A 15,651-nucleotide genomic window follows, 5' to 3' on the forward strand; every position below is an offset into this window, starting at 1 on the left:
TGCAAGATGTTGCAATACAAGATGTTATTAGCTTCATTTAACCACATTAGCCCTGGCCACCGTATTTTGGACATGTCACACTCAGGCAAACACATTTTTGCTTATGTTCAAAAGTATAGCGAAAACAGCAGATCTACAGTACAGGCTCCCAACGTGAGCTACCGTCGCTATTTGTCAGTCATGTCAACTCAAGTATATCAGACTTGAGTGCTATGCCGAGCATTACTGTCTCTTTTATTCATTGTTATTCAAGAGTGCTTTCACTAGGCTGCCCAATTTTGTGCCAATGACAGTCCCTGTTTGGAGTGTGACTCATGTCTCTCATGAATCACGATGATGTCCCTCAGCAACGCAGCATGCGGTTGATTAGCTTGTGTCAGAGTTGTCAGGCTAATAAGGCTTCTGGATATTATCTGAATTTCCTATCCTGTTGGGAGACTAAATTATATTATTTTAAAATGTCATGACATTTTTTTTTAATTGAATATACTGTTTATGTTTGGTGGGTCTTCAGAGTCCCTTTGAAAACTCAGAAAAAGACACTTACACGCAAATATACTGCCCTTCTAAGGAAAACAAATACTGTGGGGCTGCAAGCAACCATCGTGAGAATATTTTGGAGTAGAGTAGCACTCCAGGTTAGAATGAAATCCTTCACGGTGCAAGGCTCGAAGATACAGGATGAAATCAAGAAAATGCCAGCACTCAAAATGTCCTTTTCACATGCATGTATTCTATGTCCGCTATCTGACGAGAGCGGACTCTCTGACGAGAGCGGACTCTCTGACGAGAGCAGACTCTCTGACGAGAGCGGACAACTGACGCGTTTCGGCCTTGTTGGCCTTCCTCAGCGCTGAGGAAGGCCGCATCTTATAAAATGGTGAGTAAAAATGAAATCAGACACATGAAAACGCAAGGCAAAATATTTTGCCTAATTTATTATGTACTAGACCAGTGCCCGGCTGTAGAGCACCGAGTCGGTAACGATGGAAGTTGGAGATCCATGCCCCACCCGGCTTTGCAATACCCGTTGTACCCGTGTCAGAGTACCCGACCCGTCCCACCCATCTGTGTCCCTTTTATGTCCATATATGGAGATTTGTGTCAGGCATTCCCAAATATGGAGTGTTGTGACGTCAGAACAGGACAATTCCATATATGGACCCTGGGCAGGGGCCCTGTCCAGAGCCCGGGCCTTTTGTGGCGGTTCTGGACAACCGTGGGTCCGACCAACTCGACACCGGGCACTGCACTCCCTGTGGGGGTGTGGAACGCGGTTCTCGAGTTGCGTGCATTACAACCGTACACACAGACAGAGATGTGGTGCATTTATAGACAGAGAGATAGATGGATGGAACAAAGACAATGATTCCGATTTGGGTGATGTTGTAAATGGCATATATGTATTTACAACACTATTTGATTACTAGACATTAAGTTTCATTAACCTTTCTGTCTATCCATTAATCAATACCGTAATTTGATCAATACAATAATTTATTAAATAATTTGATTAATTGATTTCCCCCCATTCTTTTATGACTAAGGCTAAGGCACAGGTTATAGGCTTAGAATAGGACTGTTTGACATGAACATTGGAGCATTGAAAGTGTTGTTGCTGTAGGTATGTTGGCCTTGGCAGAGCCATGGACAAATTTAAGGCCCACATGTGACTGGGCCAATAGTTCATGTGAGAGGTAGATATATATTATTGTAGTCTGGTGTGGCAGACAGACATCCCAGGCAACCATTACAATTAAGGCCACATGAAGATACATAGGAAAAGATTGATTATAAGGCTCAAAATGCTTGTCTTGTTTTAGCATGGTGCTACTTTTAGCCTACATGTGGATGTCCTGTGTTTTGTCAGAATTGATGAGGCTGTCATGTCATGTCTGTATTTCTGCCGTGGTATGTAGGCTAAGCCTTGCGTATTAGTCTAAATGCAATTTTCCACATCACATGAAACCACCCTAGTGCACTTTGGCAAGACAAAGAGAAGTAGCGACCACCCCCACCCCAGACAAATAAAATGAAATCTGTTCAAATTAACATTTTGCATGATATCCATCCTTTAATTGTCATTGGAATATTAAAAATAACACCTGTGTGAAGTGAGGGGCGCTATTATATTAAAGTCTAACTCATGTTGATTAGGTGATGTAATGGTGATGTAAAACAAACGGTGCCAACACAAACATTAAACGCCATTAACAATAAAGAGACAATATGACGTAACGACACATTATGACGTACATTTTCTCTTCATTGTCAATGCGTTTACTAAATAAAGTTTGAACTAAAGACAAACATTAAACCTGTGTATAGGAGGGGCTATAGCACACATTTTAGATTAATAAATCTTAAAGCAGGCTTAATTTATACATCTGAATAATGAAAAGCTGAGGGTCTGTGTAATTTATCTTCGGACAAGGTAAAAGGTAAATTGCATAACTGTACCTCTCGGCAAAAAACAAGTAAAATGGAATGTCTTAGTTTAATTTAGTGCCCAGTGCCACGCAATCCCAGTCAAGTGTGAATAGCTTATAATTAATGTTCAATGATTGGATAATTAACTTAGAAATACTATTAAATTATGTAATATCCCTTAAAACAAGACTCATTTATTTTGCTGAAATTGGCTTTGGCATACTGATAAATGTTGTATAAAAGATTTAGCAACAAGCCTGTATATTTTCTCCCCTGCTTTCTTTAACGGGTTTGTGTGTCCTTTTGTGGCTTTTTCTGGAAGTTCATCTATTATTCTGGTTGCTAATGATCACTGTTCCTCGTTTTATTTGGAATCACAATACTGCTCAGACAGACACCAACTCCAATGGAATTGATGTCTCTAATGCATCAAAATTAAGAGGATTAGCAATGGTAGGCACCAGCTGGACCAGTTGTATAGGTTACACTAGCTTTAGATTTATGATTGTATAAATGATTGATCGTTCCAGACAGAATAACATGCACCAGAGAAAGAAGAAGCTTGTAGGGTCACCACCGGTGCATCATTCAGATGTCTTTTCCCCTTCTCATCATAGGATTAACCACTTAAACCCTACAGTATTACAGAAAACAGTAAAAGTGAAAAAAATGGAGCGAGGAGGGGACGAGGACGGGAAGGGACGAGGCCGGGTCAAAGGCACCCAGTCAAAGGGACCTGACCTAGCCATGGCCTCCCGCGCCGAAAAAAACGGGCGCCCGCTTTAGGTTTTTCTCACTTGTACTGGTTTCTTACTTGTACTGTAAGATACAGTATATACTATCTGGGGGGTCTCCCAGGGCTCTATACTTGATCTTCTCTTTTTTCCCCTCTACACACCAAATCTCTTTGTCAAAGATACAGTTCACAACATGGCACGTTTGTTAGCTTGTAGGTCAGCTCCTTGAGATTTTGCTTCCAGAATAGGGAAGCTATAGGGTTAACGTGGCACTTGGGTTAATGTGGCTAATCTAAATGCAATATGTGCAAATTGGAATGTGAATCGAGTTAAACCCCAAATGTCGTTGATCTTGAGAACAATCTCTGGGGGTAATGGGCCATGTACTACAGCTGTGGACTAATTATGATGACCGTAGTGTTGGACATGCCGCGTCTCCCGATGGCACCATAATGACATGGGGTCAAAGGGTCAGTGTGAGGTAAATTGTGGCCTTCCTCTACTTGGCATTCCAGTATACCCCTCAGTGTCCTACTACTAGCTCTTGTCAGTGTCACATTATGCCAGAGAAAGACCAATACGGGTCGAAACGTTGTATGTCCTGCCTGCTGTGATTGTGAATAAATGTACCTGGAGCATTACAAAGTGAGTTGCAAGCCCTTGCTTTTGTTCATGACATCTGTTAGTTTAACAGTTTTGGCTCAGATCGGAGGATGTGTGCTGTTTTAACTTATTCTGACATTATGCCCCCGTCCCACTCATAGGGGACATAAACATTGCTGTAGGAGAGTGCAGACTGAATTCTCCCATGCATGAACACGGCTATCTAACTGCACGCCATGTGTCATGCAGTCACTATATACAGTAGCCTTTCTTCTGCAGCGGCCATCCAAACAGAGGGCTGTGTGCAGCTGGGTTGTTTCCCAGGCTCTCTCAAGGCAGAACGCTGGGCTGTAATGAGCAGCCTCCACTGCTGCTCCTATAGGCGCCGTGTGCGTCTGAATCTCACTGGAGCTGTCACACCGCCCACGATGATATTGCCTGTCAAACCCCATTCGTTAGTATGGACTGCAGCTGTATCTCTCAGGAAACGTTACCTTGGGCAGGACATATACAGTATATAGGGCTTATCATTCATCTTTTTCAAAGAATTCCGTAACGGGTTTGTACCACTGCAGGACGTGATGATGCAGGCTCAGCAATTATGTAGAGGATGGTCTGAGGTATATTTCTAGGACTCTGAAGTTTGATTGTGTTTGGCACATAAAACAAAATCTAATCCAATACACGGACTCTCTCTTCCTCCCTCACTCCCTCCATCCATCTCTCTCTCTCTCTCTCTCTCTCTTCTATCTTTCTCTCCTGCAGTTAATAAGCACAAACCATGGATCGAGACGACGTACCATGGGATCGTGACGGAGAACGATGACAAAGTGCTACTGGACCCGCCGCTGATTGCACTGGACAAGGATGCACCGCTGCGCTACGCAGGTGAGAGAGGAGGCTTGACGACGCTATCCTTCCAGTGCTGTCTCAGCAGTTCAGTATCATTGAATCACTCTCCTCTCCTTCCAGTTTAACCATATCAAAGAACGTTTAATTTAAACACACGCTATAGTTATACGTTTTTACCCTTGCAGATTTCAGATAATCTTTCATCGTGACAGATTGAAGAACTTTGCACTTTTGAGAGAGCTTGCCACGGAATCTGTGTGTATGTTTGAGAGACATGAATGATCATGTCTGGGATGGATTACTCTTTTGGGTCAGACATACATTTGTCATTTGAAGAGGAATTGTGTAACCCTACACAGCATAAACCTGAGCATTAACACTTTTTACAGTGTAAATCTAGGTTTGAATAGAACTTTGGACCAATTGATTAATATAAGTTCCCAGTCCCATCTATGATCGATTCGATTCGATTCAATTCAATTCAATTCAATTCAATTCAATTCAATTCAATTCAATTCAATTCAATTCAATTCAATTCAATTCAATTCAATTCAATTCAATTCAATTCAATTCAATTCAATTCAATTCAATTCAATTCAATTCAATTCTTACCAACAAGGGCTCTTTCCTCTGTACTGCTTACAAGTGATAGGCACTGTGATGCCAACACTCCACATTTTGTTGTACATACACGTATATCTTTAGTGTATGAGGTTAATATTATAACTTATCTTATCTAAAGAAAACTGCCAACTACTCTTATGTATTTATTTACAGTGTCAGGAGTAGATTGCTGGGGGGTATGCCGCATGAAGGGTGTTTTATGACTACAGCTGGCCACCATATCCACCATTAGGACCTTTTCATATTCACATCAAACAAAGTTAGCTTTTAATGTTTTTTTTTTGTCCCCAAAGAGAGGCACAATTAGTGTGCCTTATGTGCCACGGCAGCATTAGACCGGGAGTTTTTAATCACTGGGGATTGACTTTGGCCAAGGTTCAAAGCCCCATGGCGTCGGGAATGTTCCCCCTCCCCCATCTCAATCTCATGAGCTCTATGATCCTCGCTCATACTGCTCCCTGCCTTTCATTCAACTGTTATCACATATACCAACCAGACCCATGCCAGATTTTTGGGTGTGATTTGATGCCAATCCCTATTTTTACAAGTCCTAGACCACCAATTACTAGGCATGTAACGATACACTCAACTCACGATATGATACGTATCACGATATGAGGTTCACGATATGATTTTTCACAATATTTTAAATGACTGAAAAATCTAGAACCTAGCTCGAGTTAACATGTAAAAAAAAGCTTTCTTTGATGGCATCTTAGGATAGATGTAGTTTGTAGACCTATTTGAGAGTGCAGAAACATAATTGCCTTCCTTGATGTATTAATGAGCATCAACGACCATCACCTGGGCACAGTCACAGACACACACAGCTCCCCTCTGCAGGCTTCTACTACTGAAAGTGACTGCATGGTCAGTCTCTCATTTCTCTCCAAAAGCACTTGAATATGATGGAATATGATTAAAGCTCACATTTCATATCACACACACCATAATTCACTAGCCCCCCCTTTTTGAAAATCAAATTTTATTTTGTATTAAGTCGATATATATCGCCGGGATTAATATTGATATCGATATACGATATATCGTTACATGCCTACCAATTACTGATGTTTTGATCAATATTTTATCGAAAAGTGAGTTAAACTCCTAAATCTGAAAAACTTAGATTTTATTACATTTTCTATTAGAGAACATTAAACTAATGAGCAAACAAATGATAAAAATAAACGTTTTGTTGTCAAGAAAGGTCAAATGATGGCCAATATATCGGTCAAACCGATTGGTCTGGCTCTAACACATATTTAAGCTTATACATTGTCTGATTTTGCAGTGTAGAATCTGTATCTCTTATGGATTTGTGTGAAGTGACAGATTTAGATGTGTCCTGGCATTTGATTCAATTAGCAACCACTGACTATTGATCGATAAAATGCACGTGCCCAGCATAATAATAATAATGGATTGCATTTTTCTATGCACTGCGTGCTTACTCAAGGCGCTTTACAATAGTCCATTCATTCATACATTGGGAGGTGAAGCGGCGAGCAATCGACGGCAGCGTCCTCACTTCCCACATTCACACACCAATGGTGGTAACCACTGGGGTTCAGTGTCTTGCCCAAGGACACTTCGACATGTGGACAGGAGGAGCCGGGATTCGAACCGCCAACCCATGGATCATTGGACGACCTGCTCTACCTCCTGAGCCACAGCCGCCCTGTAGCATAGAGCATAGAGTCCCCAACATCAGGCGCCCTGTAGCATAGAGCATAGAGTCCCCAACATCAGGCCCCCTGTAGCATAGAGCATAGAGTCCCCAACATCAGAGTGACTGGAATCAAGTACTATGCCCACATGACCCATTCATCACATGATGTCCAGCTCCTTTCTCAGTATATTAGAGTTGAGTTGATAGCGTGGTGCCCTTTCAGCTTTCAGTGGGGGCTCCCTCCCTCTTTGATGAACAGGGCTTTGCAGAATGGACAGTGTGTCCCTGTGAATTGGGTCTCCCAAGAGCCATCAATCTCATTTCACGTGGCAGCAGGGGTCCCTCTGCTCTGCCAACCTCCTCCGAGTCAATCCCTCCTCTGCGTGAACAAACAAGTTTCACTGTAACGTCGACCCACAGGCCTTAGGGGCTTGACTACACACGCCAATCACTGGATTTGAGCTAGTGGAGGGGGGATGTATTGAGAAGAAAGGTGCTGGAGATTGTGTGTCTGGACATGTGTACATTAGTTTGATATATTGACTTTAAGCATCTTTCTAAGTCTGACTCTGAAGTGTTAAAGGACCATACCGGTGGTCTGGGCACGGTTAGCACACTGACTACAACTCACAGTGTACTTGACATTTCTGCTGGACATTTTCCAAAGCATACCACAGTTTGTTTTTTGTTTTGAGGAAGCCACTGGATTCATTTAATTTCCGTACAGTGTGTAAATCAATTAGGATCAGTATATAACAGTTATTGTGCTAGGCATTACGCAAAGAACCCAGAGGGTAGTTGCCTGAACTGAGTTGATATGCCCACTGATATGCTGAGGGATTGCTCTACCCCAGGGGTGGGCAACTGGCGGCCCGGGGGCCACATGCGGCCCCCACCTTCACTTAATGTGGCCCTCAGGTTAATGTCCGAAAACTGATATAATATTGATTTCAGCTGTTACAATTCCACAACATGCCAAACACGACCCGCTTGAATTACTTCAGTCTAAATTAGTAGCTCATTGCTCAACACAAATATAATTAAAGGCATTTGAAATGACATAAAAATGTTAATTTTCAGGATTCCAATTAAAAAATAGCAAAAAAATAATTCAAGATTTCAATTTGAAAATAGCAAAAATAGCCGATCTACAAGCTCAAAACGCGTCGCAGCGCGACGCGTTTTGAGCTTGTAGATCGTCTATTTTTGCTACGACAGTAATATATGGCCCTAGGGAGTGAGTGTGGAAATATAGTGGCCCTTGCCATCGTCAAAGTTGCCCAGCCCTGCTCTAGCCTGTCATGTTTGAGCTGGTCATTAGGGCTAGTGTGAACACGGAGAGGACAGAGGCCCACCACCAGCACCACCATAGCTCTCACTGCATGACTGGCCCTGAACAGCGGGCTCTAATGGGAAGTCCATTTCTAATTGCCGGGAGGAAAACAAAATGGACAGCTCAACCCGCAAGAGGCCCTGACTGGCACTCTCTAAAACAATCAGCCAAGCAGAACGCCACCGTAATGGGAAAGAAGTGCTTGAGCTGTATTGTATTACCCCCAGATAGCTTTTAGATTAGTTCTTGGAGCATTTTAATTAGGATTAATCAAGCTAAATCGGTTATGTTACCAGCTTTTTTTTTTGTATATTGATTATTGTTTATGATGATCTGTGAATGAAGCTGAGCTTGATGTATTTATTTCAATTTTAAAGACTGGTATTAAAATGTCTGTTTACTGTCCGTTGTCATTTTATGTCCTGCTTAATTTCCACTAGTTTCCTATTTCTTCCAAGAGTTTGCCAGAACCAAATGACAAAGCCTTGGACTGAAGTGGCTTTTAACAGATCTCTGCAGATTGTAAACTGTTCTTTCATTTCATCTGGCTGAAGACTTTCTTGGACTGCTGAAACGTACATTTATTCAAAGCTGAATTATTTCCGCTCAAAGTGAATGTGTATCTGCGAATGGCAAAATATATGTCCTTCTTTCTGTCCTCTTTGTATTATAACATCTGAACTTCCTTTTCCTTCACTGATCTGGGTCTATCTTCTCTCCCTTCCTGTAGAGAGTTTTGAGGTGACCCTCACCAACGAAGGTGATGATGGGCTCTTTCACCTGCCTTGTGCTCAGTTGTTTATTATTATTAACCCACTAACGCAAATGCAGCATCCGCACTCTACACAGAAACTCTACACCCTCCATGCTCTGTAACTTCCTTCCCATTTCTTTTTTATTTTCCAACTCCTTGTTTTCCTCACCCTGACTTTTATGGTGCTCCAATAACTGGATGAAAAGTGTGATGTGGGGCTGAGCGTACTTAGAAATATCTGTGCATGAGACATCCATTGTAGTTTGCAGACACTAACAGTTCTTCAGCCAGAAGTAGGGACAAGGAACGTTCTCAAGCATATTTGCTGCCATTTAGGCAAATATATAAATAATTTTATGTCAAAAGATCTCAAATGCAAAGGCAATATTAGGCAGATTTGTTCAGACAGTGAACTCTGAAATGCTGAATTTCTTTACTAAATTAAGTTCACTAGCTGATAACATACAGCAAAATCAATTGGAGCAGGAATTAATGCTGAAATTGGTATTTTAGAAACAAGACATGAATTCGGAGATATTTATCAAAGTTATTTACACTGTCAAGATATTGACTTTGTTACTGGTGCCTTTTAAGAAACCATCTGGTTTACATTGGTTTGATTGGTAGAGTATAATGACTCGTGTGGACTCCTGACATTTCAGGAGTCTTCAGAGCCAACTTGCTGAGATTGTTAACTTATGCAAACTCTCTCCGCTGTGAAGTTTCTGTTGTTGCATTTTTGCCTTAGTGGAAGCCTTTAGTTAATTCTCCACCACTAATCTCTTATCATAGCATGGCTGCAGTTATCATTTGATGTGGATGTCAAGCAAGTTGATATTTCTAACCCCAGTTCTCATCCAGTGCTTTTTATTTAACGACTGCTATTGTACCGATTTGGTCGTCTATGATTTCATTTTGTGTTCATTTCTCAGTTTGGGGCGAGAGGCAAAATTGCACAGGAAGACTTCCCTCAATTAAACACATGTTACACTGTATATACTGGAGATGTTGTTCCAGAGGAACTCGGGTTAATTCTTGTGTCTCACAGAATTAGGTTTTGATGACTCCCTGAAATGGTTCTGCATCACTTTATTATAATGCTGTCTATTGCATAGAATGTTTGGATTTTGTTTGTTGGTTTTCCCCCTCTTAGATAGGCTGCAATTATTCACTGCACAGAAAAAATGATGTCTAACACAAATGGTGTTATTCTTCATGTAAATGTAGGCCTTATACTCCCTTACCTTTTGGGTTTAGTTTAGTAATATGATTTTGATTCAATATACATAAAGTACTCCTGTGAAATGCCTGTCCACATCCTTTTTCGGTTTTTACCTGCATGACTGGATGCTAATGTGTTTCAAATGGCTTGGATTAGACACAAAGTCCTTTATGGCATTGGTACTAAATAGCCACCCCCACACCCTCTCCCAAATCCCCCTCAAGTACTCACCCATACAGTGCTTTGGCTTCCTCCACGGATAGCACCCCCCCCCCCCCCCCCCCAGTGTTTTAAATCCCCTGGCTGCCAAAACCTTTCGCTGATCTTAATTTGTTTTGTGTGATTATATCGTTTTGTTGTTAACGTATCCTTTGGTTTTGAAATATCAAAACATGCACACGTTTCACTACTTATTCTGAGCAAAGAACTCTTTTGATTGATGTTCAGGTGAGATTTGCGGCTTCAGGATCCATGGGCAGAATGTCCCCTTTGAGGCAGTAGTCCTGGACAAGTCCACCGGAGAAGGGGTGATCCGAGCCAAGGAAAGGCTGGACTGTGAACTTCAGAAGGAGCATACTTTCACAATCCAGGCCTATGACTGCGGCGAGGGCCCCGATGGAGCCAACATGAAGAAATCCCACAAGTAAGTAGTCATCACAGGTGGGCATGGATGCCTAACCCAAACAAATTTGGACCTGGTGTCCCTATTTTGGACATATTTTAAAATCTTTCAATTTCTTTTAAACATAACATGAAAATATCAGATCTACAGTTGTTTGGGTCAAAACGGGCCTAAACTAAATAGGATGATAATACTTTGCATCCTACATGAGTGCTTTGTTGTACGGTCCTCCTCTGCCCGTAACTTCATCTTGATGGATTTAGGTGCTTTTAAGGTAACCGGAGAACCAGATTTACCATTGCTTGCTTCAGCAGTTTGTTGAGAGTAATTTCGATCGGATGAATCAATGCATTCAGCTGTTCACTTCATTGTGAATAAAGATGTAATTGTACAGGAAAGCATATACCCTCAAAGCAGTGTTATTTTAAACAGATAGATCAAAGGGACTATACAAAATACTTGTTATAATAAATAATTATATTTTAACCGTGATGCTTCTCGAACAGTTTCATAACTTTGAATGCGTCCCCAACAGGGCCACTGTCCACATCCAAGTGAATGACATCAACGAGTATTCGCCAGTGTTCAAGGAGAAGTCTTACAAAGCCACGGTCATTGAGGGCAAAAAATACGACAGCATTCTGAAGGTGGAGGCAGTAGATGCCGACTGCTCCTTCCAGTTCAGCCAAATTTGCAGCTACGAGATCGTCACCCCCGACGTGCCATTCACTGTGGACAAGGACGGTAAGGATACAAGTAACAGTCCGGTCACATTGTCCATTGATCTGTGTTTGAACAGCCGAGGTGTAAGACTTATTTTGAATTCACCACACGTTGCTGCCTTTGGAGACCAGCACGGTCTCCTTGAAATGTCACAGAAGTCGATCATCCAATTAATGTGTTGGTTTATTTCGCTGAACATCTAACTGAAATGTGTGTAAATATCTTCTGAAAGGAGCAATAGTCATGCACAGAATACCGTCACATTGTCGGTAAATAAACAAAAAAACAACAGCATGATATTTCACTTTGTAAGCTTGACTTTCTTCTTTTTATTTGCCCAGGTTTTATCAAGAACACAGAGAAACTGAACTATGCCAAAGAGCACATGTACAAGCTGACCGTGACTGCCTACGACTGTGGGAAGAACCGTGCCTCAGAGGATGTGCTGGTCAAGATCAACATCAAGCCCACCTGCAAGCCCGGCTGGCAAGGTATCAAAGCTCCCCTTAGTTCCCTTACACACTCTGTTTCACCAAGTTACGTCACTGATAGTGTGTGTCTGTGGGGAACAAAAGCGCCATGACTTGCTCACAGAACACACACAGGAAGACATTGTCAGAAGGTTATTTAACTCCCCTAAGCTCTTAGAACTTTTAATGTGGTTGGGATAATTAAAACAGCCTCTTAATAAATTAGCAAAGTAAGTCTGTTATTGTTTGTGCGCTGAAGGGAATCTCACTCCCCCCCCCTCTCTCTCTCTCTCTCACTTTCTGTCTCTCTGTCTATGTCGGTCTGTCTGTCTCTCTCCGTCTGTATTATCCTCTCAGGCTTCAATAAGAGGACAGAGTATGAGCCAGGCACAGGCAGCCTGGCTCTTTTTCCCAGCATGCACTTGGAGACCTGTGATGAGCCAATCACCTCCATCAAGGCCAGCATCGAGCTGGAGACCAGCCACATTGGGAAGGGCTGCGACAGAGACACCTATTCTGAGAAGTCCCTTCACAAGCTGTGTGGTAAGAATGTTGCTGCCTTTAACCGTGTATATTATTTGTATTTGACTTATTTTTAAATTTTTATTTTGCTGTCTTGTCGTTCTGGTCTGTATAGCACTTTGGTTGACATCAGCCATTGTAAATGCGCTTTACAAATAAACTTTGAATTGAGTTGATTGGAGTTGTATATTATGTACTGACATACCAATTAATCACTTATGAATCAAATTATTCTAATCACAGTCCACATAATAAACAATTATGGTGGCTGTGATTTGATCCACCGTTAAGGATTAATTTGACTACACTACATAGTGAGATATATTTCCTGGCTTCACAGTACAATAAATATTTTAGTTGGTTCTTTATTTAATTAACTAAAAAATAAATAACTAGTTGATTTATTGAAAGACCACAAAAAAACAGCCCTGATGAAGACCGTATAGGTCGAAACATGTCGGTTCAATAAAATATTTCCTCCTTTTAACATTAAGTGTGCCCGGATCTCCTCTTTGCTCTATATCGTTGTGTTATCCCGATTGATCCCAGGAGCACATTTTTACCTTTTCTACATTTTTTATACCTACACACCTCCTGAGCACCTGGTTGCCTCCTTGCCACCACAAAAAAACAGTTCATGCTGTGCTTCTTATTTAATTCACTACTTATGTATCTAAACAAACCCGTGTCTGGTTTCAGGTGCCAGCACAGGTACCGTGGAGCTGCTGCCCGCGCCCAGCAGCTCTGCCAACTGGACGGTGGGCCTGCCCACGGACAACGGCCACGACAGCGACCAGGTGTTTGAGTTCAACGGCACCCAGGCCATCAAGGTGCCCGACGGCGTGCTGAGCACCAACCTCAAGGACCCCTTCACCATCTCCGTGTGGATGAGGCACGGCCCAGGGGCCCACGAGAAGGAAACCATCCTGTGCAACTCTGACAAGACAGGTAATAATCATAGACGGTAGACGCCCCTTTCGGCTCTGGAGCGTATGTGCTCAAGGGAGGGCAAAGAAAATCCCGAGAGTCCTTGCGAAGCCCTGCGGAAGCATGAGCGTGCGTCACAAAGCGCATGTTCGGGTCTGATAAGTCCCGGAAAAGATGCGCTGTGATTGGCCAGTAGTCACTTGAGTGGCAGCGTGACGTAGTGTGCCGTCCACTCTTCCGGCGTACCAGTGTAAATTCTTCCGCCCTCCCGTCAACACACATGGCTCCAACGAACTGCAGCAGCCAATGAGGCATCTATTTTTTAATATCTATGGTAATAATGGCCCTGCGTGAGAGCAATGAGCATAATGCAATACTTTGATTGATTGATTGATTGATTGATTGATAGATTGATACTTTTTTATTAACATTCCAGTTAGCACAGGAAAGTACAGTTCAATACAAGGTCCGCTAAGAGGATTTAAACCCAAGAAAGCCTATGGCTTGTTTCCATTGGGGTCCTTCATACTCAATTCATCAAAGAAAACAACCATTACGTCCTGGTAAATACTGCTTTGACCACTTAAGTGGTTAATGTATATCTTATAGCAAAAATGCGCCACAATGCAATGTGTTGTGAACTTGTAGATGTGCTATTTCCGCTACTTTTGAACATTCCGAAATAGGCACGGCAGGGGTTAAAGTGGTTAATAACTAAACAATTAGTTAATAAATAAATAAATAAACTGACGATTGCACTATTTGCACTGAAGAATAGAAGGTAGCCTAAGTAATTGATTGCTCACTCAGTCGATCGTTGTCTGATCGATTGTCTGATCCCCATCAGGTGTCCCTTTGTCGGTGTGGCCAACCAGTGTTTGTTGTTACACTCCTATTTGTTCATTCTGATGAAGGCCAGCGCAGGCCGAGACGTCAATAAATAAAAAAAGAACTTACTCATATGGAGCCAGAGTGTGCAACACTTTTCTTCTTTTTAAAGCCCAACCAATTGAAACATAGACCATATTCACATGGCGGCCATCTTGCCATTAAGGTAATGAAATGCCACCCCGTTGCCACCCTGCTTTTTCAATGCAAAATGCCAACATGGCTGCCATGTGAATATGGTCTATCTATTGCATGTCTTCAACAGTCTTCAACCTCTATATTTGATATTTATAGGCACAACGCTAAACGCTACACAACGATACACGCTACACACCTTGATGCTTTTGTGCTGCATTGTAAATGCAAGCCATCACATAACAGAGGGTCTTTGTTCTGAGAGCATCCTGTTTATTTCATTCTGGCACGTGAATGTGCTGTAAGTATCACACTAGGGACATTTCAATTTTCAACTAATGAATCCAGCACATATGGTGTCTGAGAATAACTTGCTAATAAAGACATCATGCACCCACCCTCAGGCTTCCATTCATTAATATGCTTTGGCAACGCTAGTAAAGACATCTAAAACATTGTCATTTACTTTCTGCTAGTTTCAATGCAGAATCAATATATATATATATATATATATATATATATATTCGGATTATTTTGTGTAGTGTGTTGTCACATGTGCAATCTCTGTGCATGTGTTGTGTTGGTGTGTGGGGGTGGGTGTGTGGGCTCATCAGCAGATCTCCCACTGCTTATATAAGAAGGATTACATCAGGATCGCTGTGCCCTGGGCCATAAGTCTCCATTCACTTGACCTCAGTGTAATGTATGACCCCATATCCAGCCTGTTTTTCTGCACATTAATATCTAGGACATTTTGTGCACAATTACATGTTTAGTTATGTATTATGGCTGACTCAAAACGTCAGCCATTTCTGTCTGCCGTAAGTGCAGTCTAATCCCAAACTGTGCACAATGGGAACTGAATGTGGTTGTACTGGTTTGACTTCTTTGAACTGTGGGTTTTGACAGGATCCGGTTTGATTTGAAAACTGGCAGTCCACAACAGAATGCACAACGACTAGTAGTCGACCAATTTGACTTACTCAACAAATTTAAGAAATTCTTTAATCATGCTGCGAGACCATGCCTTTCCCAGGGTTGGTTTACAGCTTTACATTCTAATGTTGATGTAACAATGGCTATTGGTTAAGCTATAGAGCGTCGCAGTCCCGCCCCCTACCAGGGCCCAGGAAATGA

The 15,651-nt window shown here is 42.0% G+C and overlaps 1 protein-coding gene across 2 annotated transcripts in view; it reads left to right on the forward strand.

The window, feature by feature from the left end:
• The window catches only part of clstn1 (calsyntenin 1), a 324,752-nt gene that overhangs the window by 288,919 nt on the left and 20,182 nt on the right, over positions 1–15,651 (forward strand). For both annotated transcript variants that reach the window (XM_079494725.1, XM_079494726.1), the window contains 7 exons: positions 4,536–4,658; positions 8,982–9,011; positions 10,675–10,870; positions 11,385–11,593; positions 11,914–12,063; positions 12,400–12,585; positions 13,264–13,512. In XM_079494725.1, coding sequence (XP_079350851.1) covers positions 4,536–4,658; positions 8,982–9,011; positions 10,675–10,870; positions 11,385–11,593; positions 11,914–12,063; positions 12,400–12,585; positions 13,264–13,512 — 1,143 coding nt within the window. The remainder of the gene's footprint in view (positions 1–4,535; positions 4,659–8,981; positions 9,012–10,674; positions 10,871–11,384; positions 11,594–11,913; positions 12,064–12,399; positions 12,586–13,263; positions 13,513–15,651) is intronic.

Source organism: Electrona antarctica (genome assembly GCF_951216825.1).
Source record: "Electrona antarctica genome assembly, chromosome: 2".
Taxonomy (NCBI): domain Eukaryota; kingdom Metazoa; phylum Chordata; class Actinopteri; order Myctophiformes; family Myctophidae; genus Electrona; species Electrona antarctica.